The 27,521-nt window shown below is 49.9% G+C and overlaps 1 protein-coding gene across 1 annotated transcript in view; it reads right to left on the reverse strand.

Annotated features, from left to right (window-relative positions):
- Positions 1–9,977: 9,977 nt before the first annotated feature.
- NTN4 (netrin 4) overlaps positions 9,978–27,521 on the reverse strand; it is a 48,059-nt gene continuing 30,515 nt past the window's right edge. The window contains exons 4-10 of the mRNA XM_049792173.1: positions 26,101–26,227; positions 24,982–25,170; positions 18,602–18,818; positions 17,799–17,911; positions 16,539–16,607; positions 14,998–15,168; positions 9,978–11,682 (exon numbers count right to left, since the gene is read on the reverse strand). Of these exons, the coding sequence (XP_049648130.1) occupies positions 11,546–11,682; positions 14,998–15,168; positions 16,539–16,607; positions 17,799–17,911; positions 18,602–18,818; positions 24,982–25,170; positions 26,101–26,227 (1,023 nt within the window). The 3' untranslated portion in view covers positions 9,978–11,545. The remainder of the gene's footprint in view (positions 11,683–14,997; positions 15,169–16,538; positions 16,608–17,798; positions 17,912–18,601; positions 18,819–24,981; positions 25,171–26,100; positions 26,228–27,521) is intronic.

Below are 27,521 nucleotides of genomic sequence, written 5' to 3' on the forward strand. Positions count from 1 at the left end.
CTTTGAGCAATTTGAAGACGTTAGGGTAGCAAAGGGCACATTCCCAGGTAGCTGCACTCGACACGGCTTTCTTGCTGGATGTTGGCAGGGTCTTGTTGCATATTCACAGGCAGCGTCTTGGGGGACAGAGTGCGTTCAGGATGTCAGAGCTGATGAAAAAAAATTCCCCGTGCAAGGAGATAGATCCATATGGCTTGGCAGAAAGGAAGGATTTTGGCGGGGATCACAGGGCTGAGCCGATCGTTCTGGACCCACGCTGTGTGCCGCAGAGCTCATTGACTTGGCTGGGAGGTGAGCGTTCTCCCTTCCCACCGCCGTCCTCACCACCTTGCAGGACCGTGCCCGTATTTTGACTCCTGAACGCGTGGCCTCAGCGTGGCCGGGCGCTGGTCCCAGCCTCTCGAGCAAGCAGAGCGTGCTGTTCCGCCTGTCTGCTCGCAGCTTTCGCCTTTCTTCCGTCCTCCTGCTATTCTATTGCTACCATAAAATGCAGTTCTGACCTTTTTGTCCTCAGCAAGCTATTCATTTAAAATACAAATGCTGTCCTCAAACAGCAGTCATTAATATGAGGCAGCAAATTCTTTTCTTTGTTCTTTTTTGTTGATTTCCTCCCATTGGGAAACTGGGTGGCAGGAGAACTGCATAGCTGCAGGAGCAGCTTGCTAATTGCATACTTTCAAATACTAATTTGTAAGGGTTTGTTTGGTTATAAAGGGAAAAAGAAACAAGCCAGGGGGTGATAAAAAAATGTCAAGGTTATAAACCCCACAGCAGCACTCTGGCCTGGAATTTTTATTAATTCTTTAAATGTAAATTGCGGCCCCACGGCCGCACATCCGTGCCTCCCGCGGAGCGCCAGGTAGCGCGGTGCAATTCGCCCTGCGGACCTTCGGCACGGCGCTCGACCCCAGGAGCTGAGCTCTGCCCTCGGCTGCCCGGGAGCAAGGCCGGCGAGATGCCAGTCAGGCCAGTGTTCCCATTGCGGGCATCGTTCCCAGCTGGCGCCCAGCTGGCTGCAGGCAGGAGCCGGCCCCTGACCCAAGCGGGGTCAGATCGTGGTGGGGGCGAAACCGTTTCTGCTTTTGGGGAGCTGTGGTTTGGAGGGCTATCGTATCAGCCTTGCGTCTGTGATGGTCTAAGGGGAGAGGTGAAAGAAGGTACGCGTCAAGGAGTGACACTTTTTACTAAATCGAGAGGGACAGTTTTAAAAAAAAGACAAGTCTTTGGGCGCCTGTGCTGAGACTGCTGCTCAGTTTCCCCTGTGCGTGTTCACCTTTCATAGCCGCCAAGGAAAGTGCTTACTAAACATGACCTGCAAGCTTTCACCGCTTCGTAACGTGACTGGATGATTTGTAATGGAAAGCAAAACAAGACTTACGGATATTCAGCTCTTTGAAGTGTTCAAGCCCTTGGGTACCAGCTCCTGCTAGGTTATTAGAGGTGGTTTTTTGAGCAGTTGTCTTTTTTGCCCACTTCCAGGGTTTTTTTGCCATACTTGATGTCTTCCTATAAGTTCTCCTTGCCACCAACCAATGCCTGCCATTTTTCTTCTCTTTTTAAAAGGATATTTTTAGACGCTCTCTTCCGAGAAGCTCACAATTCCCATGCGTGGTACTCACGCATAACGGGGGCATTTCTGCCTACAGCGATCCGCTCTGTCCCATTTGGACATTTTTATCACTTCATCTCTTTCTCTGTCTCTGTGTTTTCGCAGTCACAGGTTTGGAGAAGGGCCCCGGCACCCCGTCACCCAGCAAAAGCAGAGAATCCCGTGCTCACCCTCAGCACCAGCGCTGCTCTTGCACCCATGGGTGGGGGCTTCCAGCAGCCCCTGCTGCCCGCAGGGCTGTCCCCCAGCAGGGATGTTGCCTTGAAACCTGTGTCGAGCCGCTGCGACTGCGGCAGATGATCAGCTCTAAGTACCCGCCGCGGCGTTCCTGCGCGAAGGATGTGACGGCAGCCAGCGCCAGGAGGGACCTTCCCAAGGGAGCGAGTGTTGAAGGGATGGGCACGGCACGGGGACCTGGAATTCACCATCGTCCCGGGCAGAGCTGTCGCTGTTATCGGCAGCTAAAGTTACCGGAGGGCTCCAAGGCTGTGAATGTGAGGGAGGCACGGTCAAGGAGAAATTTTATTCACTGTGTTATATTTTGTCTGTTTGCACGGGAAGGGTAGCTATCTCTGTTTCTTCCCTCTCTTGTTGTCATATAACATGATACAGAGTCCGAATGGAGTTTTTTGTGTACCACGTGCATTAAAAAAAATAATTCTTTCCCAGTCTATACTACAATAGGCCTCTGTTGTTATTTCCCCCTCTGCTTAATAAAGTAATCATGGTTGCATGACAGCATCAAGGGAAACAAAGCACGCAGAGGCACCAGCTCTCTCAAAAATAACTTATATTGTATTTCATTGATGAGAAAAGGTCAGAGTCATTGGCCAAGTCACACAGTTCGAGTGGGTTTACAGTGCAAAGCACCGTAACCGCAGGACTGTGCGGCATCAAACCCAGTATCTAATTATAACACATACAAATACTGTGTTGGCTGGGAACTGATACCTGAAGGTTGTTTCTCAGTTTATAACGGGCAGCACAGTGGATCCCTTGACAGGAATCTTTGGGTTTTTTTTTTGAGTTATGTGATGCTCAGGATAATTGACCAATTCATTTCCTTAACTGGAAGAGAAAGGATGAGTCGGTAACCTTTCTGGCTCATTCTTAAAATAGCATTTATTCAAGGAGCAGCAAGGAGAGCAGGCTGGGTGGTAGCACACGTGCTCCCCGGGACCTGGGCTCCTGCAGCCACCCGGTGGGCTCTGTCCCTGCCCTGGGGCGTTTGCTGCTCGATGGTGGTCTGCTGGTGGGGGGACGGGCTGTCGACCCTCCGCAAAATCTGCGTCAGGACCGCGGCAAGTGAGAGTTGCGGTGGTCCCACCGCGAGAGCGCTGCTGGTCATGAAAGCCCAGCCCTGCTCTGCTCCGGAGTAATGCCAGGGAAGGAAAATAAAATCCTCCAAGCAGGACAAGGGGGACAATGCTTCTCCCCCCGAGCTCTGGTCTCCCTGGAGCCCTCAGACCCTGCAGTCTTTGGGGGAAAACCTCTTTGGGCAGCACCTAGTATAACCCAGTACCAGCCTCCACCAACAATCTGGGTGCCGTTGCTGCACCTACTGGGGAGGGAGAGTTGGGAAGACTGCGGTCCTATTAATCCCCAGCCTTTTTCCATGGATGTATCTCCATGGACTACAGATAATTAAAATGAAAATGTTTCCTCAGTATAACGAAGAAACATTCAGAAGATTTCAGAAACTATACTAAAATCATGGCAACACTCACAGTCCTTCACCAGCAAAGCAACAGGCTTTCTTCGTTGCAATTCACTGGGAAAAAAACCTCCTTAACATAACATGGAAGCAAAATCCTTGCTTCCCCAGGTGAGGGAAACTCAGGGATTAGCCATATAGGTTTATTTTTCAGGATGCCTTTGGATAAGCTAACTCAGCTAGAGGAAAAAGAGCAGTGCAGAAATTGTAGCATGAAGCAAGAAGTTATCTCGGTTGTGGATTTGAGCTTGAAGCTGGCATCCAGCTGGCGGAGACCGGATGGCTGTTAAAAATGTCAACAGCCCCAGATAAATGCCAGGATAGCCTTGTGAACAGGAACTCCTGATGGTATTTTCTCTTGTACTGTTGCTATTTTAGTTCTATTTGTTTTCTCTCTATTCTGAACATTATCTAGAGAAAAAAAAAAAAGACTCTGCACAGCTAGAGAAAAGGGAGTCCTGGAAGGAGAAAAATGAGGATGCCAGCCAGTTACTCCTTTGCTCCTGGCTAATATAACTGCTGCGTGTTTGACTTTTTCCAAATCATGGAGGGTTTAAATGACAGGTATAGTATGTCCTCGGTTTATGTCATCATCTGCCGGGTATTCAAGGATTTCTAAGGATTTAAGCTTGCCTGCTGTTTGAATACAGGATGAGCAGCAATCCCTGTTGTCTGGCATGTGTAGGGCTTCCCTGAGGGTGGAAAGGCAGACTGGAATTTAAAGTGATTCTCGTTTATTTAATATTTCCCTGTGCAAAAGCTGGGAGTTTTCCAAAGCTGACTGGAGTGCAGTCATTTGTAGAGAACAACCCGTGGCTGCTACCTGGGTTACGTCGGCATGTAACAATACCTGTCTGCTACATGAATGTCAGAAAAAGCTGTCATAAATCTTGAAGCCTGGCAGTAAAATTAATGGGAATTGCAGAGAGCAGGACCTTGTCAGCTTCAAATAGGTCTGTGGGTGGAAGAAAAATTCTCATGCTTTCCTTCAGGCATTAGGCAACCCAGCTACTGATGCTCAGTGGCCATTATCCAATTATAAGTCCTTTTTTGCTCAGAAGAATTTGGTCGTTACTGCTTTTAATGTGTCTAAGTTAAATAGTCACCAGCACGAAGCACCAGCGAGGGAGCAGACCCCACTGCAGTCTGCGGCAGAAATCCCCCGGGGTTTTCTCCTCCTCTCAGCCTTCGGTCTTCAAGCTCTTTGCAATATTGCTTGTATTTTTGTCATTTGGAATATTGCTCTGTCATTTCAGAGGTGAGCGGGACGCAGCGGGGACCCGGCCTCTTTCCTCTTCTGCCCTGTCCAGCTGATGGCTATCATCAGCCCTGGGGTGGGGTGTCCTGTTTACGTCCCAGAGCAGGACTGGGAGTGCTGGTCCGTCCCACCGGCACCACCATCGTCCCCGGTTCCCGGCGTGCTGCCGCGGGGCGTCGCGCCGAGGACCGGCTGTTTGTCCGTGCTGCGTCGCATTGTATTTACAGTGCGTTTCGGGGTTTCTGCCAGTCACCCGCCGCGACCAGGGAAATATTTTCCACCCAACCCCCCCCACCCCCCCCCCCCCGCTGCATAACTTGGCTTCTGTTTTCTTGTTGTTGTTTTTTTCCTCCTGCCTTTGTAGCTGTTGGCTGCGGCCGGGGCCAAGTCACGGGGCAGGATGTGCTGCTTCTCCGGAGGTACGGACATGCGAATAAATTACATAGTTTTCAAGAACTTTTCCAGGCACTGGAAGGTGATCATCTGTACCGCCAAGTTGTTAGCACGGCTCCTGACACAGCTCTGGCCCGTGCCACTTCGTCCCCTCCTGATCCCCCAGCTCTGGCGCTGCCGAGGGCCGGCATCCCTACCGAAATATCTGTTTCGGAGGCGTTTGACGGCACAGACGGGGGTTGTTCGCACTACAGAGCGGCTCTGGTCACCTCTAGTTTGCACACACTGCTCCGTGTGAGCGTTTTCAAACTCCTTTGGTGGCTGCTATCTCCATGTGTTGCAGTCACCAGGCTCGGGCACCCTCGAATCAACCTCCCTCTTCCAGTCACCCCAGCGGCTCTGGGGGCCTTTTTGAGGACAGGTCAAGAAATGACCCCCCCTCATTGCAGTTCTCTGGGCGAAGGGGCTGATCGGGTCTGGGTGGCCATGCCGAGCAAGGGGCGATGGCCGAGCCTTCCTCGTCTCCCACCGCCGGGGTCCCTTGTCCCTGCATTTGCCTGCATCGTGGTGATGCTCTCTGAGCTACAAAAGGACCTGTGCATCTTCTTGCCCCCTGACCTGCCCCTGTGGGGCAGTCGGGTCGTTGTAACGACCCCCTCGGGGTGCTCCTGGGTCTCTTCTGCAACCCTGATGGGACCAGGGGATCCTTGCACGACCACCGACACCTCACGTTAGGTGGGGCGAATCTCAAGTCCTTGTTTGTGTACCTGAAATAACGTTTCCTTCTCTCCTACAGGTGTTACTCAGATAAAGCCCCAGTAGAGATTATGCGGCAGGGTTGACCACCTGGAGGTTGCACAAATGCTCAAGGTCCAGACGCGAGTTGCACCTGATGCAAACAAAGGAGAGTTCCGATGAAGAGCAGGCACAGAGAGCAACTACGGTTTTTACAGGTATGTATTTTAAGGTTATAATGTTAGAAATATCACCTACGGAACCACATGGGCATGACATGTGAATCAGTCATGGGAAATACAGTGAGGAATATTCTTTACTCCAGGTAAACGTCAGCCTAATGGACGGTTGCTTGGTTTTGAAGTGGTTTTCCTGTGTTTCAGTACCTCAGCGTGTGTCCTGCACCTGGGGCTGGACCGCGTTTTGCATCTGCTAAAAGGGTGCATATCCACGTCCACAGCAAGTCAGCTCAGGGAAACTTCGCTAATGTTGGTTTTAGGAAGCAGTTTTATTCTTCTCAGCAATTTTCACACAGATCTGAGGCCTTTTGCCAGCCCTGATTTCCAGGTGACTTAAAATCCATGTCCTCTGCTCAGTAAATGTATGTAACTTCTATGTCTAAGACTAAGAGAAGAGATCAGAGAAAGAAATGCGGGCAGTGTGGGCAACCTGCCCGGTCAGGGGGAGCTCAGAGACGTGAGCGAAGAAAACACAATCTGGGAAACGAAGCGGCGAGCAGTCCCGTGGGAACGCACTTACACACACCCGCACCCACACCTATACCCTGCTTAGACCTCTCAGCACCCCAATAAACTTCTTTTACGCATCTTCTACTGCTGAGAAAGCGTCCAGGTGGAGCTTGGAGATGCCTTGAACTGCAGATTGCATTGCAGGGAACAAGGCTTGGGCATGACAAAATTTTCCCTGGGCTATGTGCGTCAGTTGGGCTTAAGCATACCCGTGAGCGCATCACATCTCTGAGCACATCACACCCATGAGCACATCACATCTGCAAGCAGCCTAGCATTATTTTTGCTCCAAAAGACCCACCAGAGTGATGGAGAAGTGAGGAGAAGGGCACAACCTGGAGCTGGGCTGGGCACAGAGAGCGGCTCTCCCGATGCCTGCCATGGCACGTTGGCCTCTCAGCCACGCTAACATTTTCGATATACCAAGAAGTTTCCCATATATAGGCTATTTCCCAGCCTGTGAGGCTTGCCGAGGCCTCACTGCCTTCCCTTGAAGCAATAAAAGGCATTCGTGATGTTTCTGTGCTGAACTGTGGGAAAAAGAGCGGCAAGAAGCTGTGACCTCTGGGCAAGGGCATGCTTTGAAAACACCGTCATCGAAAAATCAACACATCAGCCCAGAAGACCCACAGACAGCTGATCTCCTCCTGTCTTATCAGAGAGATGCCTCCTCTGGATGCTGGGGCAGCAGCCACTGGACATTTTTGAGATTTTTATTCTATTCAGTCTTGATCCTGAAGTCAATACGATAACTAAAAATAAAGATTAAAAAAACCCCCAACAACACTGCAGCTATTTGTTCCCGAGTAGTTATGTTTACCCATACCAGCCCGGCTTTCCATTTAGGCAGGCCGGTAGTACCAGATGTTCAGTCATTCTCAGCAGCATGGTCATATCCCAGAAGATTTAGCCTGCCGGAGCAACTATATTAAACACGCCTGTAATTTTCCACTGCGACTGCAAGATCACATTCCTCTGGGGCGAGCAACGGCTGGACGAATGGGCCCCACGCACGAGCAGCCGGCGCAGTCCCGAGCCCTCTCCGGGCTCTCACCGTGGCTTTTGGTCTGGGAGGTGTTGAGGATGGAGGAGGTCTCCACCAGTAGCAGCTCCTGGGAGGTGGAGGACACGCTGCTGGGTTCCACGTGCTGCCCAGTCGCCCTACGGGGCTGCGGGGAAGGATGCGGCCGGGGCTGCAGGCGACTTCTCCCCCATCCCTCCCAGCAGCCTGTAGGCATGGCTGGGGTCTGGTGAGGCGGTCCGAAGAGAAAAAAAATGCTCTTTAGCAGAATAAAACCAGATGTTTCACCAAAACGCCTCTGTCCGGTCACCTCCTGATGAATGGGGTGGGCGATGGTACCCATCCCACAGGCTGGGCGATGGTACCCATCCCACAGCTGCGGAGCTGGGGAGCGCTCACCCCCTTTGGAGATGTTTACTAGCGAGCAGTTGGGTGCGGAAGGTGACCTCTCTGAGGGACGATGTGGGACATCTCTAAGTACAGCCTCCTCCAAGCACCCGGCTTCAGGTTAGCGAAAACTAAGGGGCAGATCTGGGTGGCTCATCTTGCTTTCTTCCACAAGCAGCAGTGGTGGCAGAGGACAGTGGAGAAACCTTTGCTGGCGCAGCGGTGTTCTGTATTTGGCTTAGTGCCTCGTCCTGACCACCCTCACGGCACGGGATTTGGGCTCGGAGGGTGCAAGGAGGGACTGAAAACTTGTTGTTGGGGCTGGTGTTCCCCGCTCTGTGCCAAAGCATCTGCTGAGAGCTCATGTGCGAACCCACCAGAAAGAGAGAAAGAGGACTTCTGCGAGTGCCTTGGGGGAATACAGGTTTGGATCCTATGTCGGTACACTGGAAGGACTCTGCCACGTATACTTAGGGTCTGTGTTGTGGCGGTAGCTGGCTCCAAGACACCGCCTTTACTTCCCAAACCAAGAGCACGTCACCAGCCGAGAGTCACTCCTGCAGTGCTGACCCACAACCAGGAGCGTGGGGGCTCTGCCAGCCAGCCCCAGCCCCTATCACTGACCCCCGGCCACTGCTTACACCTAGCCTCCTGCGCTGGAAGCCGGGATGGTTGAAGACTCTACCTACCGTGCTTTCTTCAGGTCTTTATGTGCAGGTGAGGCATGAGGGATGCTCTGGGGAGAGCTGCTGCAGCTCCCGGTGCCACCATCACCGATTTGGTCCCTGAAACCCCGGCACTCACCTCTGCTCTCCTCTTGCCAGGACCAGCACAGTCCAGAAAGGGGCTGCTGGGTCTCTGGGGAGCTCCAGCATCAGCGACTCTCGTCTGTAAGGCCGGAGGGGTACGTCCGGAAGAAAAGACCCTTTTGTGGATGCTGCTGCCAACTCTGATGATGACCAGGTTGGTTTTCCTGCCACCGATTTTTGTCACACAGCTGGACTGGTCAAGGCATTGGTACTCCTGGAGTTGTCAAGCGATAAATCTCCTCCTCGGGTGGGCAGGGACAGTCATCCTATTCTCATATATGTAACAGATGGGATTAAACAGATAAACCAAGCAGGCTGCTTCCATAAACTCGCTGAGTTGCAAAGATTTACTGTCCAAACAAGCTTTTCTCACTGAGAAGGGCTTGGCTGGCCATCTCGTCACTGTGAGGTGATCTCATATGGATGGAGGGATATCCAGCTCGCCCTCTCTGTAGAGGGACATTTCTCCTTCCAGCCAAAATCCCCTCATAAAAATGTCTCATGGGCAGATTTGCCCTAGGGTAGTTAAACCCTTTCCTTTGTAAAACCATCAGTGCCCAGACCCAAGGCTACGACAGGGCTCAGACAAGGTGCCATAAGCAGCGTCTGCCGCCGGAGCCATCCCGGTTCCCTGCGGTGCTCCAGCCAGCCGGGACCGCGGACCTCTCTGCTCACACCCTCCAGCTTTCACGATGCCACGTTAATCCACGAGCCATTGCAAATGTTGTTTTAATGGCATTAAAATAAGATTAAGCTAAAAATACCTCCAGCAGGGAGAACTCTCAAGTTTTAAATCAAAACGGAGATATGGGAGGCTTTTAGTCTCCAAGTGTCTCCACGCCAGGAGCCTTTCCCTGCCCTCTCCTCCGCCGGGAGATGGGTGCTGCCACAGCGCGGTGCCCCAGCAGTCACTAATTAACCGCTTTGCCTTTACAGTTTCAAATGTAAGGAGTGAGCCTGATTTCCACCGTCCCCAGCTTGCTCTTATGGGTAACTGCTCTGCAGCTCAGCCATCAGGCCTGTGTGGATACAAGGATCTGGCCAGCCTTGAAAAGATTTAGGTACAATTCCCCTTTTTATAAGAAGAGCTTAGAAGCCTCCCAAACCAGAGGTGAAATGGGATTTCTGTGAGCCACCCACGCTACTTGGCTTTTTTACCACATGGTGAATGTTACCCTCCCAGAGAGGAAAATCTCTCCCACGGCAGCTTCTCCTCGCCCAGCGCCATCTTCGCTGCGCTCTTTAGCGCAGGCATGAAGTCTGCATTGCCAGTGGCGTAAGCAGGAACAGGAGATGAAGATGTTGAAATCATATTATATTTATTACATACATGAGATATAAAAACAAATTACCAAAATAGTAACTTTTTTTTGTGAGTCCACAGGACCTTGCAAGAAAAACCACGTACGTAAAGTGGATTGGTAGACTTGTGACTTTTCTGGTGTTGTACGTCTTCCTTTTCTTTCCCCTCACACTCATGAACAGGATACACTCTTTGCAATGTGGTTTAAAGATGCTTTACAGAAAAGATATATTTTAGTGCTGAAAACGGCAGTAAACTGCTATATTCCATACTGGTGTTAATGAGGAAGTATAATGTGTATATACTGCAAACAATAACACAGAGGAAAACAAATAAAATGTTCAGTTTTAAATACTAACATAAAAATAAAATAAACTCCAGGCCCACCCTGAAACGCTGGGTTTTGATATGCGAACGCGAGTCCTTTCCATTCTCCGCACCCACTCCTTTTCCTGCAGGCAGAGTTTTTCTCCTCTGGCAGTTGCATTTTTTATCTCAAAGTCTCTTCTTCTTCTCACGCTGTTTGCGAAGTCTCGCTGGAGTCCTGCCCACGGGGTCCAAGTGCTGGTCTGAAGCTGGGACTTCAGTGCAAAATACTTTTATCTTTCAGATTGCATCCTCAGATACTCTGAGTGGCCAGTGCCAGGCTGGCCGTTCCCTTTATACCATTAACACCGTCCAACTGGGGGGGTCTTCAGGAGTGCTTCTATTTCAGGGAGTTTTTTCATGTGCCACCTTCAACCTCTTCTTTCCCCAACACAATTAGACTTCCCGCACCGTGAAGTGGCAGGCAGTAAAGTGCTTTATACATTGAATTATTTACACTAGGGCTAGGTTCATTTTTTTAACACTTCAAGGACAAAAGCTCAGAGACGCTGCACCCTCTGGACCTGGCTCTTCTCTGCGGCATGAAGTGGGTGGACAGCCGGCCTCTGCCCTGCGTCGCGCTTGTGCCAAGGCAGAGGGATTCCGTTCGCTCCAGCAGCTCCGTCCTCGCCAGCACCAGCAGAGAATTTAGCCCCTGAAGCCCTCAACGGGGTGACCAGGTTAAAAGCAAGTGGCGTCGGGTTCTTTTGGGTGCCGTGTCCTAACCCGACGGGGTGTTTCTAAAGTTCTAGCCACGCTGCTGCCAGCATCTGCCCGCCGCCTTCCCCCCAGTATCCACTGGGAGCCTCTGGTAGTCACCCAGGATCTGCGCTGGTGGCACTGGCAGCGGTGGTTTGCTTCTCAGCTGTAGCTCATGGGCATTCTTTCCTTCTCTAGAGTGGCAATTTAGTCTGGGGCGATCGGTGGCTTCATAGGAGTTGCTCCAACATGGCCCTTCCTCTTGTTTCCCTCAACGCAATGATGAGGCGGGCTCAGGCGAGCCCCCCGGCGAGGAAGCTACAGGCGAGTGAATGAACATTGGCCAGGAAGGGTTAAATTAGACAGCGCCTACAACTCTGAATGCCTCGCTACACGTTTTGGCACTATTTTCTTACATTCCAGTTTTCATCCTAGAGGTCTTCTCTCTGTGAAGGCTGTTGCATTTTGTGCATAAAGAAGTGCCCTAGGCAGTCGCGCGCCTCTAGTTGCAGTCTCTTTTCAAAATCTCCAGGACCTTTCTTCCAAGAGCCGACTTCCACTGATGGACAAAACTTTTCATGTTGACGATGAGTCTGCCCGTTCGGATGTCCTCATGTCCTGCCACGAGGTACTCCAAGCCTGCAAACCAGCAAAGCGGTCAGGGACTGCACAGCACCATGCTTAAGAAGCCTACTGACACCGCAAAGTCAGCCTGGATACCTAGACCCATGTCAAAAAGCACTTATACAAAAAAATATTGATACATATTGATTGTCTCGTATATCTGTATATCTATACCTCTATCTACATCTCTGGAAAAATTACCCGTGGCACATCTGTCAGTGAGATGCGGTATACAAACTTTGATTTTATTAGCTTCTATATATATAATTATATATAAATATAAATGGAAGCTGAACTCTGGGGGCTGCACTACAAGTTTTTATACTTTGTTTGGCAACTGCTGTTACTTTAATTTGGCAGGCACCTGCCTCAGCCCTCCCTGAATACACCTGGGCTTGGAAATCGGTCAGTTCAACACATTCCAGTAGTGACAGTGCAGGATGACCTAGTGCTGGTGTCTTGCTCAAAATATCCAGTGCCCCCTTGCAGGCAAAGGCACACGGGGCCCTGACAAGAGGCAATACTAGATTTGCCAACGCGAGCCCCCCAGAAGAGCCCGAGGGGGTGGCAGTCACACTGAGAAGAGCTGCATTAAGTTCTGCCTCCGCCAGATGTTTTAGGGACACGACAGCCGCATCTGGCAGAGCCTCCACTGGTGTCCAGGAGCTGGGAGCATGCTTGGGATACAGCAAACACAAGACCCTCCCCCCCCCCCCCCCCCATACCCCCTTCTCCTTGAACGGGTCTGGGGAGCACCACGTGGTGGAACAAACTAGCCTGGGGGAGATGGGTCTTCTCCAGCGCTCTCGGTCGTCCCACTCCATCCTGGCTGCAGCGGGGAATCTGCTCGCGTTTTCATTTTGTAGTTCAGAATAAAGGGAGAGTGTGCCCTAGTTAAAGGTCAAGCATGTTTTTCTTTAATTCGGTACGATTTGTTATCTACTTCATCTGAGTTTTTGGGCACACGCATCCTCTCTTCTGCCAAGTAAACACAGGATGTGTGCGCGGCAGTATCGCCCTTCGCAAGACATTCATTTTGGCCACTTCAATCCTGCTGCTACAAGCACGACTTTTCAAGGGCTCCTAAATCTATCTCCCTTGAGAGAGAAATGTGGCATGCACCCTCAGAGAGCAAGGAAATATTGCTGCGGTTGCTGATTCGGTAGGGCTTTCTAGATATTCTAGATTTTCAACCTGATGTTAAAGAATTGTAAAATTAAAATGACTCGAACGATTGAGATGACACAAGCCAGGACTTCAGGCTGTGCATTTTGCCCTGCTGGGCAGAGCCGAGGAGGGGAAGGGGCTCCTGCTCCCTTGAAAACAGCAGAAACTTTTAAATCTTTCAGCTCAGTGTCCCCCAGAAGCCCAACCTGCCCCTGTGGGTGTGTGTGGAGGGGAAGGTGTGCAAGGGTAGTGAATATCCCCTCATAGGAATTTAAGCACATTTATCATCCGAAAACAGCCCGTAGAGATTTGATAAATGCTTGGAGTTTTATTTCTTGCCAGAGCCTTTAAAAGCCTGCCCTCCTTTCGGTCTCCCTTTAGCACTGTGAAACAGAATAAAAACATGTCTTTTTTTTCTTTTATTTTTATCTTTGATCTCCTCTATGTTTTTGGGAGATGTGATTTCCATTATAGCTATATGTCAGGAAATTGTTTTATGTCAGCTTGACTTTTTATCCGGCTGTTGTCAGTTTATTCATCTGGAGGTCAGAAGCTCTTACTCTGAGAGAGGGTTAAATCTGCTAATATAGTATTGCCAACCATTCAGAAATGAATGTGGTAGCTGAAGAAAATAATGAGATTTCAAAAACTACCTGGGATCCTTTTTCTTCCCCTGTGAAATGATTAGATCTTAAAGATGCACTCGATGTTTTCAAGTTCCCCATTAGTACCAAACCTCACAATTTCTTTCCAACATGAAAGCTGAGATTAATTTATACGCCTTGGACGCCACCAGCTGCATTTCAAGGCAATACCAAGCTTTGCGGTGTAAATCATGAGAGCCGGCAAGGGAGTAACACCTGATGTGTCAGACGCCCGGATTGTCCCTAAAGACAACCGCACCTCCACCCTTCCACTGGTGTTCAAGCGATCTTCATTGATTCGGTGATTCCGGCTGTCTTTTCCTCTGCCGGGGAAAAGCAGCGAAGCTCCTCTGAAGCCAGTGGGGTCACAAAGCTGGGTGTCAAGTGCGGGTGTCCAACAGCTTCCACAACATTCCTCCAGGTTCATATTAAGGCAGCGGCATCTGGGCTTTCTTGCTTGTGTTTGCATTGTTTTTCCGCAGAAAAAGAAAACAGCTGTATCTGTTTAATTACAGATTTGTGGTGTTTTACCAACATGCAAAGTCTTACTGCACTTAAACAGTAAAGTCCCGCCTAACGCTGCTGATTCATCCGACCCTTGCACCTGACAAGTCTTCCTGACCACGGCTGTGCAATTTCGGCAGCGTGCCTTCAAAGCCAAAGCCAGTCACTCCGGTGGAGGTGAAAGACGACTGCAAACACCTCATCAATGAATAATCTTTCTGGGTGATCCAGCCTTGCAGACAGCCCTTTCCCCCCAGAAGAAGTTTGCAGTGCTGCACACGTAAGGGACATCTCAGCACTGAAGTTGATGTTTCGATCGGTGATTTCCAAGCGCCTTATGGAAAAAAAAATCTCCTTTATCTGAATTGGTTGCTAACTGTTGGTTTGTCTTGGAGTTGTAAAGAAAGGTGTGTCAGCTGGAGCTTAGTTTTGCTCTATTGAAGAAAAGCTCGTGTCTGCATCTCCTCAACCCTACTGGAGACTGCATGCACTGTTTAGCCACCACTGGTTGTACTTCATTTCAGTACAAGAAGATGAGAAAAAACTGTGAAGCCAGAGGTCTCCTCGTAGATGCAAATTAGTGTTACTTTCAAAGGGACGTCTTCCCTTGAGTTTAGATTAGAACTTCAGTACAATATCATGACTCAAATTAGACTTAAATGTGCTTTTATGGATTCAAATTAGCATTAGTTTTGAAAAGATATGTCATGTAGTCGTGGCATGACGTGCACCTCCCTCCCTCCGGGAACACACTGAGACTGGTAAAGCTGTAAGAATGTTATTATGCTTCATAAAGAGAATCAGATGTTTGAAAGTCTGTAGAATGAACCCAGTTTGTCTCTACAAAACTCAAATTTGATGGAGATTGCTGTTGGAATCCAAATGATGTAACAGCTGGTAATTTTTAATCAACACCGGGCTGCAATCTCAGCTCCTTTGCATGAGGGGACAGAGGGGTGGGAATGAAATCTGTGTACACGTGGTGGGGATGTACTGCTCAGGGAGTCAAACCTACCGGGATTGAGGATGGGACAAGTGCAGCCTCTGTTAGTCCAGGATTCGGGGTAGAGGGTCCTCTTGCCCCGGAGGATCTTCAGCTTTGTAGATTTCAAGACTTTCTTGATCTTCACATTGACTTCTGCGTGGGAGCCTTTGTCATGAGCTGACAAGATCTTCGCCTTGATCACTGGGAAGACACGAATTCAAAACCAGGAATATATAAACTATTTACAGCGCTCTTTTTTTGTCTAGTGCAGGCGTCTGGGTGAAGCAGTGAGGGCAGTTACTTCGTTACAGCGGAGTTAGCCCTCATCCCACCCTGGTGACATTCCTGCTTTGCAGAACGGCCAAATCCAAACACAGCGGCGAAGGCCGAGATGTTGGTGGGGACTGAGGCAAAACATGGAAAATTTTGAGCTCACAGATACCCGCAGGCACACTGCCGCTGCCTGGTATCCCACCTGCCGAGCCCATGGATGGTGGAGGCTCAGGGCTCAGGTCCCACATGGGAGCCTCCCCACGACCGTGCCGGTGCCTGCACTGGTAGGTATCACCGGATCGTGGTGCTTTATTCAGCACTGCACACCAGGAGGCTCAGGGAAACCTCTCCTCCTACAGCACGGCCTCCTGAAGCTCGTGATGAGCCCCATAATTCATCTCTCTCTCCAGCTTAGCTGACACCTTTGCATGTTGAGTGATGAAACGGTGGGAAGCCTGAGTGCACTTTAGATAAGATTTATGAACTCCGTTTTTTTTGTGACTTTTAAAAAATTTATTTCTTATCTTTTGCAACATTAAACACAGTCACTATTGCGGCCAGGGAGCAAAGCAAAGCAGAACCAGATTTTTTCTTAATATCGCTAAGCCAGGGCTGTACTTCAACAGCTGGCGGCCACTTGAACTTCCCTTTGTGGGTTGCTCCGCAGCCTGCAGAGGTATGGGTTATCTCCCTGTGCATTTTCAACTTCAGTGTGAGATGAAACGGGTGCAAGAAACCCCTGGAAGACCGTGAAGGAAGGGAGTGCTACGCAGAGCATTCCTTGCTCTGCTGCGGTATGAAGGAGGAGGTTCACTGGCACACACCAGAGAGGTCTTGGGAAACAAAGTGCCTCCTCTCGTTCATTTAAATCCAGTAGACACGTAGACAACATACATCAACCCATTGCAACAGCTGAACTTTGTTGATAGAGGGAAGTTCCCAGCGGAATTCAGTGTAATTCAGATTTAGTGATTTCTAGACTGTGCTTGGGGCACCTGGTCTACAGACAGAGTTTCAGTGTTTGGTAACAGTGCTTTACAGCCCGTCTTGGACCTAGATAACCTCTCAGGGACACTTCCAGCTCTTGTCCTCCTGTGATTTTGGCACAAAGGTATTTTGGTAGCAAGAGAGGTGGGTAACAGAGCAAGAGGCTTCACCCACCTTGACTTGGCACCATGATATCTATACATTTTGGAAAGGTCAAAGATCTGCCCTTAGACTATGTAGCCCATGGTTACACGCTTGCATGGCCTCGCAGCACCTCCCTTTACACCCCTGACACCTCACCCGCAACTCACCGTAGGTGTACTTCATCCCGCAGAAAACCTTGCGATTTCCTAAAACTTGCTCTTTACATTCGCATTTACCTGGGGAAAGAGAAGGACGCAAACGGCTGTGCATTGGACTTAAAAGACAGGAGCATTCGCGAGCAGAGCCCGAGATCCGCCAGAGGTTTTCACGTGGTCACCAAGCCCCGTGCAAAAAAAGCCCTATTTTCAGATCCAGGCTGAATATACAATCTTAGTCCAAGGGCAATTATTCCTTGTTTACAATTTGAAGAGAAGGGAAACAAAGGCCGTATTATTTTGCCTTGGGATGCAAATAACACTGATGTCGTTCCCCATGGTATTTTCCACACCGTAGTGTACCAGACAAAATTTTAAAAGGAAACGTTGCAGAGGTTAAGGCAGATTAATGACTTCCGTGATCTTAGAACAAAGAATAACGCGATATACTTATTTACGTTTAAAATGAAGTTGCCCAGACAAATGATGGAGCTTTCCCCTCAATTAACTCAATTATTGTATCTTCGAGATTTTATCATGCCGCTTTCTGAAAAATGGAGGAAATGACGCTTGCCTGCTTGCATGCAGGGATTGCAAGGCAATTATTATTGCCTTTTTGCTCGAGACTGCGCCGTGGGGCCGACCTGCCTCGCAGCACCCTCACGCAGCACCCGCCTCCTCCAGACTGGGGGGAACTGGAGGGAAATAATTTCCCCAGCTGAAGCCGTAGCTGAAACGCTAGGCCATCTCAGATTGCATCGTGAGCTGCGATTGATGCCAAAATTGTTGTGGGTATCGGGGAAATAAATTCTATATTTCCAAAATACCTGCCAGTGAAGCGGCAAACCCCACCCTCTAAATAACGTTGCTGGTTTGTCCACCATGTAGTAGTTCTAGTGAGTACAAAGACATGTTTAAAACATGATGGCCAAGTAAAACAGGAGAGTATTCAGCCTTGAAATACACAGCTGGGACTGCAAATTCAGGCAGGCAATTCCTGCCTTACTGACGGCTGAACACCGGGTGCAGGCTTTTAGGATGGAGCATCTGCCTAAAGGGTTTGCGTGTCCTCGCGTTGACGGGACAAGCCGTAAGGCTCCTCCGGCTGGTGGAGGAGAAGGAGGTGGTCACACGGGACCTTGATGGGGGAATATCCACCTCCTCCTGCAATTGCCAGGGCACTAATTACAAGCCGGTGGAGAAGATGGTATCCGCACTGGGTGCTGGTGGGAGGGATGGGGCAGGGAAACACGGGTGAAACCACCGTCCTACCAGAGTGCCGGAGCGCCGAGAAGCCCTGCTCGTCCTCCCAGCCCCAGGTGGGCTCACTTTCGTTGAGCATCGCTTGGAAAGGAGGTGCTTCGTTGTGCCAGGTCACATCTGAGCTGTCGGGGGGGGGTGAAAGGGAGACGGTCAGCCTTTCTTCTGGAGCTCCTGAAAGCAGGGCCAATATCAACCCGTCCTCTGGGCACGACGTGGCTGCGCGTCTTAGTGACGTTGAACGCAAGGGGCGGTTTTGGAAAGTGAACGGGTTGAGGGTTGCCAGAATGGGTGGTGAATCCATTTGGGGTTTAAAATACATTATAGGGATATATATGCTCTAAATATCCCCAGTGCGGTAAAAAAAAGCAACATATAAGATCAGGACAGTGGGGTATTATTAAAGTGTGCTGTCTTCTAGAAGTCAGAGCTTGACTCTAAGTCCAACACAGGCAATGCAAGCTGAGCTGCAACAGCAACAATATTAAGCCTTTGGTCTCCTCTCGCTCAGATGTCCCTGAGGCCCATATTTTGCTCGTGGAGAGGAAAGAACTGTGAAGGCTATGGCGAGCACCCAATACATTAGCACCAGCACCCAGAGCCAATAATCCAAAATCACCGATGCCCTGCCGCGGTCAGGCGAACCGCAGCCTCACCCGCTGCTCTATCCCCAGTTCCTGACCCTACCAAACCCCAAATATTATATACGACGCCTATTTTCCAGCACAAATAGGCTCAGCGCAGCGCCTTCCCTGGGATCCCGGGGTATGGCGAGGCTGGGAAAGGGGATGGCCGGGATCCCCCCCGCAACTCACCCACTGCTGCGGCAGTCGCCGGTGCGGGGGTCGCAGGTACGGGCGCAGTCGCAGGGTCGGCAGCCGTAGGTACCGAAGCCCCAGTAGCCGGGGAGGCAGCGGTCGCAGCGGGGTCCAGCCACGCCGGGTTTGCAGGGACAGTCACCGGTGCTGGGGTCGCAGAAGGTGCGGGGACCCAAGGGGAGCGCGGCCGATCCCAGGGGGTGGCAGGAGCAAGCTGCGGGGGACACGGCGGGATGGGGGGGGGGAGAGCATCTGTGAGTGCAAAAACTCTGAAAAACTCTGGGGGATGAAGGCGAGGGAGATGCTTGTGAAACGGCCGCTCTGCCTAGGGACGGTGATGTTTCTGGGCTTTTTTTTTTTTTTCCCCTCTCGCCCATATAAATCTGACCAGAATCTCCCTTTAGAGACTATATGTCTTTAACTTCCATGAGCTTTCTTAATTAGTCAACCTAGCCTGGTTTTGTGTTATGTTTTGCCAAACAGGCCTTTATTACTTTCCTTATAGCATCTGGACTCCACTGCAGCCAAATACCCAGGGACGTGCACGGCTTACAGTGATGTTTAAGCAGCTGTGGGTTCTTCATTGCAAAAATGAATCACAGCATAATTGCTTTCTAAAGTAATAACAACTGCCTTGCATCCAGGAGGTTAAAAAAACCCCTCAGAACAGTCATTATAATTAAAGTGGAGGCTGAGCAAAAAGTAGCCCTCTGTCTCTGTCTGATTTTCTTTTAAAGCCATCATTTCAAAACATTAAAAAAAAAAGAATGAGGACAGCAACGGCTCAGAGATATGCTTTTGCATATACTCTGGGACACAGGTTAGAAACACCAGCTGCAATTTTTTCCACCCGCACAGTCCCTTGCAGCAGAATGGTGGACTGGAAACATACTGGGACGCACTGGGAGAAATGGCCATTCTCACAAATCAGAAAGGGTGCCCTAAAATAGGTGGTATGAAGTTTTCCTTGCCTACTTCTTTTGCATAAATATAATTTGTGTCTATTCCAAGACTACGATCTTTTTTCCCCCAAAGGCTTTAATCTTTTCAAAGATCAGAAATACAGTTATCAAAAGCCTCTGACCATTTGGCCTGGCCAGCAGGCAACGTGGTGCCCTGCAGGACCAGTAGCTGGGTGACTCGTGCTCTCCTTCCTTCAGGATTTGGTTCTCTGACCAGGGTGTGTTACAGTCAGCCTTGTGCATTATGGTAAAAAATTCCCTGCTGAAAGACTTTTGTCTAAAATGCCATTTATCTAAAAATCAGAATTCCCGAGAAAATTTCATTTGGAGGGAAAATTTTCACCAAATTCTAATACGAGTATTTTTATTTTGCAACTGTGAAGGCAATAAAGCAGAAAAGCCACTGCAGGCAACACAGCCTTTCTTTCTCTTAAAACACTTATTGCTGTGCACATATATTTAATTTTGCTCTGACAACATTTTTGTGGTTTCAGGGATTTGACATACCTGGAGTGTTGTTTCAAAGTATTAAAGGATAGATTAATATTGGCAGTTAACTTAGAGGCGACTACGATTCCAAAATCTTTGCCAAAGTAATCCCCAAATTTTCCCCACCCCTTCCATTCCCAAATAAATATAATTATATAAAATTAAAAGATTAGAAAGCCTCTCCACAAACTGCATAACTAGCTGCAGGCAGTGAACTCTGGTACCTTTAATAGCATAGTTTTCAACAGCGCTCACCGAGACTCGCATACCTTTCTCCTGAAGTCTGTGAAGTGTTTTACACCTGACACATGTAGCCAAATGCTCTCTTTTCCTACTAGATGTGGTGGGTATTTCTGGCATTCCTCAGCCCCTTCAGGGGAAATATTAAGCACTTAAAGCTCTTCTATTCTCCTGCAGTCAGTGAGCTAAACCCACTGCTCAGAGAGAGATTTCGTCCTGTTTCGGTCACGTTTCAGCTGAGTTTTACACCCAGCCCTATTGGGGCTGGAGCTTTTTATGTTTTAGACAATGTTTTTGCACAATTTTTTTCCTAATGGAAAATTTAATGGCAGCGGCAACACCGTGGTGAGGCAAGCATATTAAATTTACAAAGACTCTTATGAAAAATACAGCAGCAAGCTCATAGGCAATTAAAAATGAGAACGTAGCTGGCTATACTTTTTAATAAAAGCAGCAAAGAGATGTCTTGTAAAGACTGGTCATTTTTACAAGGGCTGCCCACCCATCTCCACAGATCCCGTCCCTCCTGGCTGCTCCCATACGAGCTACCAAGGTGCCGACCTGCCTTGCGTGGCCGGCCGGCGATTTGAAGGTTTTTGGTCTTGCATCTCGGGTGCAGGCCCAAGGTGACACTAAGTGGCGTTAATCTGGATGATTTTTGTGGCAAATTTACAACAGGGTAAACATCTGTGACGTGCTGCAGCAGGAATGTGCTGAGCCATAAAGTGCAGCCGCATCACTACGCACCGAGCGCAGAAATGAGACTCCAGAGCTCGGATGGGAGCGCGTTGGACCGATTTTGAAAGAAGTGCATGAAAACAGGACCAAGTGCTTCCATACTATGGCAACGGCAGGAAGAAAAGGGCTGCAGGACTAATTCTACGACGTGGGGCAGCTGCAGCTACTGCTCCCTCCTGGGCTGCTGCGCCGAGCGTTGGTTTTACACCCCATTTCCCTCCTTCCACCCAGTCTGCACCTCGTGGTAGCACAGGTAGTAGGAGATCCACCTCCAGGAAGGTGAGAGGAGCAGCCAAGCAGCAGAGAAAGCAGCTACAGACAGCGTTGGATGGCACTTCGCGGTGCGAAGGCGGGCGAGACCCTCAGTGGGAGGTTTGGGGACAGTCCCCGTCTCGTGTGCCGTGGGGTTTCCACAGCCAAGGGAGCTCCAGTGGGAGAAGGGCTGCCTGGGCACCGTGAGCCTGGGACCAAGAGAAACCTTCCACAAGCTTGATCTTTTTGCTTTCTTTTTGATTTTTGAGCAGCATCACTATAACACCAATTTACCACCCTGCACTACATGGGAATTAACAGCCGCCTGTCCCGGTGTCCCATGTGCTGATTGGGATCGAAACCCAGCGAGCGGGACTCCAGCGGAGCTGGATTTCCCTGCCCTGGACTGGTGATACTGTTGTGGTTTCTTCAGCTGCCAGCTAACCTTTGGAAATGACAAATATTTACCCTCAAAAAGCTACAGTTGAAAAGCAAAAATAAACTTGGCAATTATAAAACCTGATTTATTGTCTGCAATTATACTGTAGCTGAGGCTTCAAAATTCATGAAGGATGTAATGAAAAGGACCGATAGGTAGGGTGGGGGGGGAAAGAGTTATCAGATTGCTGTTTTAAACGGCAGAACGTCTCATTTATCGGGTACACACCTACTCCTGAGCAAATATTATATATGCTCTTCGCCTACAAAAACCTTTAAAGTATCCTTAAAGATTATGGCTTAACAACTCCTTTATTTACTTTGACCTTGGTATTTTTAAATTCTCAATACTACCCTGCGGTTGAGCAATAACCGTGCCTTGAGCCAGAAGCAAGCAGGCAACGCTATGGCTTTCCCAGAAAGAATAACAGGGCACCACGCACGTTCCTCGTTACTGCAGACCGTGGCACGGTCCTTGGAAATGTGCCAGGCATAGGCTGTAATCGGTCTTATATAATTTAATTTAACAGTCATTAGTCATTTGCTACGGCCCTGTAAGCTGCCGTGAGATGCCGGGTTCCTGGGTGCGGGGAGCAGCCCCGGCAGCAGGAGACCAGAAGGAAAATGGTGAAGGGGTCTTAGGGAGGAGAGCGTTTGTGAGGGTTTGCAAAGCCCGGAAAGAAATGATCCGTGTTTGCGGCAATAGGGTCTCTGAAAGGAAAGCACCCAGATAGCCCTGATATTTTTACGGAACGCAGTTTATGCTGGGGAAAGTTGTCTCCCTGAGATCCTTGAGTACTTCGTGTTCTGTAAATCATAAATACCAAAAAAAAAAAAAAAAAAGAGCAACGAACTAGATGTACTTAATGCAGAAGGTAAATAAATGTAGACATTCCTCACTGTACTCAAGGCTATCTTACAGTTCCTCTCAAATATATGCTACCTTTGGCCTTTAAATACCAGAGTTCATGAGTACAGAGTGGTCCATAAAGAGGCTGGACTGTTGCATTAGAGACTAACGGAAACAAATTTACAGTCTTTATGTCAGGCACACTTTTTAGGAGGGAAAAATGTGGAAAGTGGAATGCCACAGGCCAGTGATTTAGAGATGAACGCAGAAAGCCGAGGGGACTGAGCACCAGCATAAGTCAACAAAAATACCCATTAATCATCTCATCGCCACAGCTTCCTCCTGCCCAGAAAGGCTGGGAGAAACTGTTTAGTGGAGTCTCCTGGGATTTGGCTAACGTATAGCTAATGACGTGGTGTAACGCCTGACTTCATTAGCGCCGGTCTAACTTGCACACAGGCACACGCACGCTGTTGGCAGCCTTCCCTTCGAGTCGTGGCTGTTTTGCAGCGATACGTCCCGAGACCTCTGTTTCCATCTGGTTTTGCAAGGAAGGAGGTTCCGTGCTGGCCAGCCCAGGACGTGCCATTTGACTTTGTCTCCGACCCTCCGAACGGCCACAGGATTTGCACCGGGCGTTTTGGCATCAGGAGAATCCTACGACGGGTCCCCTGTGAAACTCCGTCTCCTCGATGGGCTGCATGAGATGTCACAGGAGACGGCGGCCACTCCTACCACTTCCAAGGTGAAGGGTGTTATTTTTAGGTTTCCAGAAGACTGCACTCAAATCAGTGCCAAAGCTTGACTTGGCTTCAACGGCCTTGGAAAAATGCCTGCTCTTCCCTGAGGGGAGCTGGCACGTAAAGAGCATCAGGAATTGTAATCCTAGCGAAGGTAGCGCAACCCCAGTAAAAGCACGTTGCAGGCCTTGAGAGTCCCGTACAGAATTTATTTCAGTCCTTCATCCTTTGTTATCTAGCAGGAGTCAATTAATCCAATTGTTTTTTTTAAATCAGCAAGGCTGAATCCATGAGTTAGTTAGGAAAAAACCCTCAAGCCCCCTGCTTTTGGTCTAAGCGCAAGATTTAAACCTTTCTTTTTACTAATGAGACTCCAAACCAAAAGTTCGTTGCCTAAGTTCTGACAATAATTACGGAGGAAAAGTATCTGATGTTTCAGAGAAGGAGACTTGGAACTTCGATGTACACAAGTAGCTAAAGGAACTTTAAAAAGTCATTACATTCACTGGTTAAAAAAACAAATTTGTGTACATACTACAGCAGTGAAATAATTATTTACGCAAGTAATGGAGAACTGTGGTCAATTCTTTTTTCATAAAGAGAATTAGGGCTGTAAAACAGGCAGTTCAGCTGTTGCTGCTCCTCCTTGCACTGAGTGAAAGGTGGAGAGGAGGAGAACTTCAGTGGCAGGCTGGCAGGGACGCTGGCAGTCTCACGAGGATGATGTGCAGCGAAAGAGTGGGACAAAAGCGGCAGCCAAAAATGAAACCGCACGCACCCTCCCAGCCCCGGGTGCAGCTCCCCACCCCAGAAGAGTTTCTCTTCCTTTAAACGCAGATAATTCTCCTTCGGAGGAGAGAGGTGTGCTCAGTGTCCCCTCAAATGACACAAGCAGGGTGTCTGTTGGATTTTTTTCTTCCACCCATGGAGGTTCTCCTCCAGATTGGGGTCAGTGAGGAGAAATCTGGTGAAGCCGGTGGGTGGCTGTAGGTTCAGAGCAGAAAGCATGCCTGCGCTCTATATTTAGCTGACCAGTGCAAAGTGCTCAGCGTGATTTGGGGATCCGGAGTCCCCCACGGTGAGTCACCATCCTCACAGTGGTCCCTGGGGAGCGTGGCTTTTGGATCGCTGCTTTTGCTTGGGAAATATTTAATTTCGCACGCGGCCGAGTCATTGCCTTTGGCCTGGCCTCCTTAGTGTCACACCTTCTGGAATATCACTCAACTCGTGTTCCCGTCTCTCCCTCCATGCCCACCTGCTGCTGCTGCGAACAGGCGCCGGTGGGCGATGCTACGTACCAGCTGCACCCTGCAGTTGGCTGGGGCACCCCGCTTCTGAGGTTACGGCAATCGCCAAAGAAGGAGAACAGGCAGACGTGATGCAGCTTTTACTCTCCAAAAATAGTAGGAGAAGTCAATGAATCATCTCTCTTCCCCCGCCCCCGGGCTACGGGGATCCTCGGGACAGATTTGTCAACAGCATCTGCAGGCTTTCGCCCTGCAAACCGCACCATTGCTTTTTGCTTTTTTTTGCAAAAAGGGAATTGAGAGCTCCCTGTCCTTGGCTGAAGCAAGAAGATTGCTCCAAGGAGGAGCCTCAAGATCTCACCTTTCCTTTGCCACCCTCCCACTTGAGAAGCGTTTTACCGGTAAAAGGTGGCTGACTTACGTTTGCAGGCGTCTGGGGCAGAGAAAGGCTTCCTGAGGTCGCGGTAGAAGCCCGGTTTGCAGCGCTGGCAGTGCTGCCCCTCCGTGTTGTGCTGACAGTTGTCGCAGATGCCGCCGCTGCGATTGCCCGATGCCAGCCACGCATCCATGTCAAAATGACAAGCGTCGGCATGCCCGTTACACTTGCACGCTGAGACAAAGCCAAAGGGAACAGAAAGGCTCGTCAAGGCAGTGAAAGATGTTGATACATAGAAAAGAGACACAAAAACCCAAACCATGCTTTGGAGTGGGAGACCTGGCCTATGATCCTGTTATTCATTCAAATACATGAAGTATCATCACGTTTTCATCCATGCTTCCCAACCTCTAGAGGTGACCTTTAAGAAAAAATAATTTATTTAACGCTTTTATTTCCAGTACAGGTGAGCGCAGCCCGCATAGGCAGGCTGGTGCTAACTTAAGCGTCGATAGCATCGCACCCACGGCAGGATGGCACTCGGCATGCCTGCAAACCTTCCCGGGATGCTGCGGTTAATCCTCAGCGTCCTTCTGGCTAGACTCCTAGTTACTGAAGCAGGTCGCCTTGTGATCCCTGCGGTCCCCCGCAGCCTGCATTCCTCCTGAACATCCCTCCCCGGCACCGCAGGAGTAATCCTCAAACCTTCCCACATCCCATGGTCGAGCAGAGCCCACGTCCAGCAGCAGAAAGCCATTCCTCCTGCAAACGAGTTTGTCGGCGGTTCCCATGGAGGGGACAACGCCGGCCCACTGTCGCCTCCAAGGCAGCTTGGCTGGCAGCAGCCTGCCTGCAGCAGAAGACCATCTCTCAAGGAGATGCGCTTGGGTCCCAGAGAAAGGCCAAACCGAGGGACAACACGATCTCGTGAGGATTTCCAAGTGAGGGGCTGCGCAAACAGGGACATCCCTGCCATACGAATGCCCGGTGGGCACTGGGCAGGAGCGTGGCATTGAGTCTCCGCTCTCCGAACCGCTTGGCAAGCACCTACCCACCACCCCAGTATCCGCTGCCTCTTGGAAACACGGGAGAAAGGCACCCAAGGAGGAACCGTTCCGCTCCGGCACAGGCTCTGGAAAACACTTTTCCTGGCTGGCTACTTACATTGACACTCTTTGGGTTCTCCGGTTTTGCCGTCGGCAGCCTGCCAAGGCTGGTCGTTGTAGAGCGGGGCGCAGTGCTGGCAGTGGGACCCGGCCGTGTTGTGCTTGCACATGCATTTCCCATGGACCTAGGAGGGGGAAGAGAGCAAGGATCACCCACAGCAAAGCCCAAAGAGTCTCCAGGGCACGAGCAATACCCATGTACGGGAGATGCCGCGCCAGCTACACGCTATTACGTAGACTAGAAAGAGGGCTCGCATGATGTCTGCTTTGATCCAGTTCAGTCAAAGGGAAATATTCTGTGGTTATGCTTTCAATTAGATTAGTATTTGTGGATCTGCATGTCATGGTATTGTATAATCATACCTTTTTAAATTTTTTGGAGATCTAAAAGGATCTTTAGCAGAGTTTCCAGCTGCAGCATGAATTTCCAGGAGAGATTTAAAAAAGCCAATATTCAAAGCATCCTTGGGAAACACTGTAAAACCTTTCTCTTTTTCTCCCTCCTAAACATGACTACACCTTTGCAGTACTGCAGGAATAGCACCCACAACCTGAGCACCCAGCTCTGTGTGCCCAGCCGTCACCAACATAACTAAGAACAAGAAAAAAGAAATTCAAACCCCTGAAACATAGATATCTACTCATCCTAGGCAGATTTTTTGCCCCGCAAAGGAAGAACCAAGGATAGCACAAGGACCACGAGTGACTATACTCGGATATGTTCGTGACAGATAATTTAACAGCTAGACAGCCTGGTGTAAGGGGGTAATTAGAGATGAAAAGCCAGCGTAGCACGCTTCGTGCCAGCTGCCCTCTCAGCCGCTGGCATTACTCACGCTGTTGGCAAATGCAAAGAAAACAGAACGTAGCCAGAGGGCAAGAGCAGCCCGGCAGCCCTTAGATGTGATGAAATCAAGCTCTGAAGCAGCACGGCTCTGCCGGCAAGGCTGAAGACCCTGCCTTTTCCCATGGACCGCGGCGGGCATCTACCTACCCTAGCTATTTTGGTGGCTGCCTGTGCTTACGGCTTTACTCTGCTCGATGTTTTGCTTTTAAATACGGTTTTACTAAGACCATTTCAGCTGCAAGTCTCTCCAGCTACCCGATGCATGGCCAGCCTTGAGGCACGACCGGCATCCTGCATTTGCTGAAAAACGAGCTGAGCCGTGCCTCGCCACGCTGGTGCCCCATCCTTCACCAGTCACGGGGAAAGTGATGGAGAAAGAAAAGCAATAAACTGAGCAAGGCTCGGCTTCTCCTGCTGCTCAGTAACGAGCCAGAGACCTCAGCTCGCCCTGCCAGCGAGGCCCAGCGCTCGTGCCGCAGGTTGCCATAAAACCGACGGAGCTGGGGACCCGCACCAGCCACCGGCTGCTTTCAGCATCGGGAGCGACGCAGGGCGGTCGGGATGCCTGGTGA

This window comes from Accipiter gentilis, chromosome 34, assembly GCF_929443795.1.
Source record: "Accipiter gentilis chromosome 34, bAccGen1.1, whole genome shotgun sequence".
NCBI lineage: Eukaryota > Metazoa > Chordata > Aves > Accipitriformes > Accipitridae > Astur > Astur gentilis.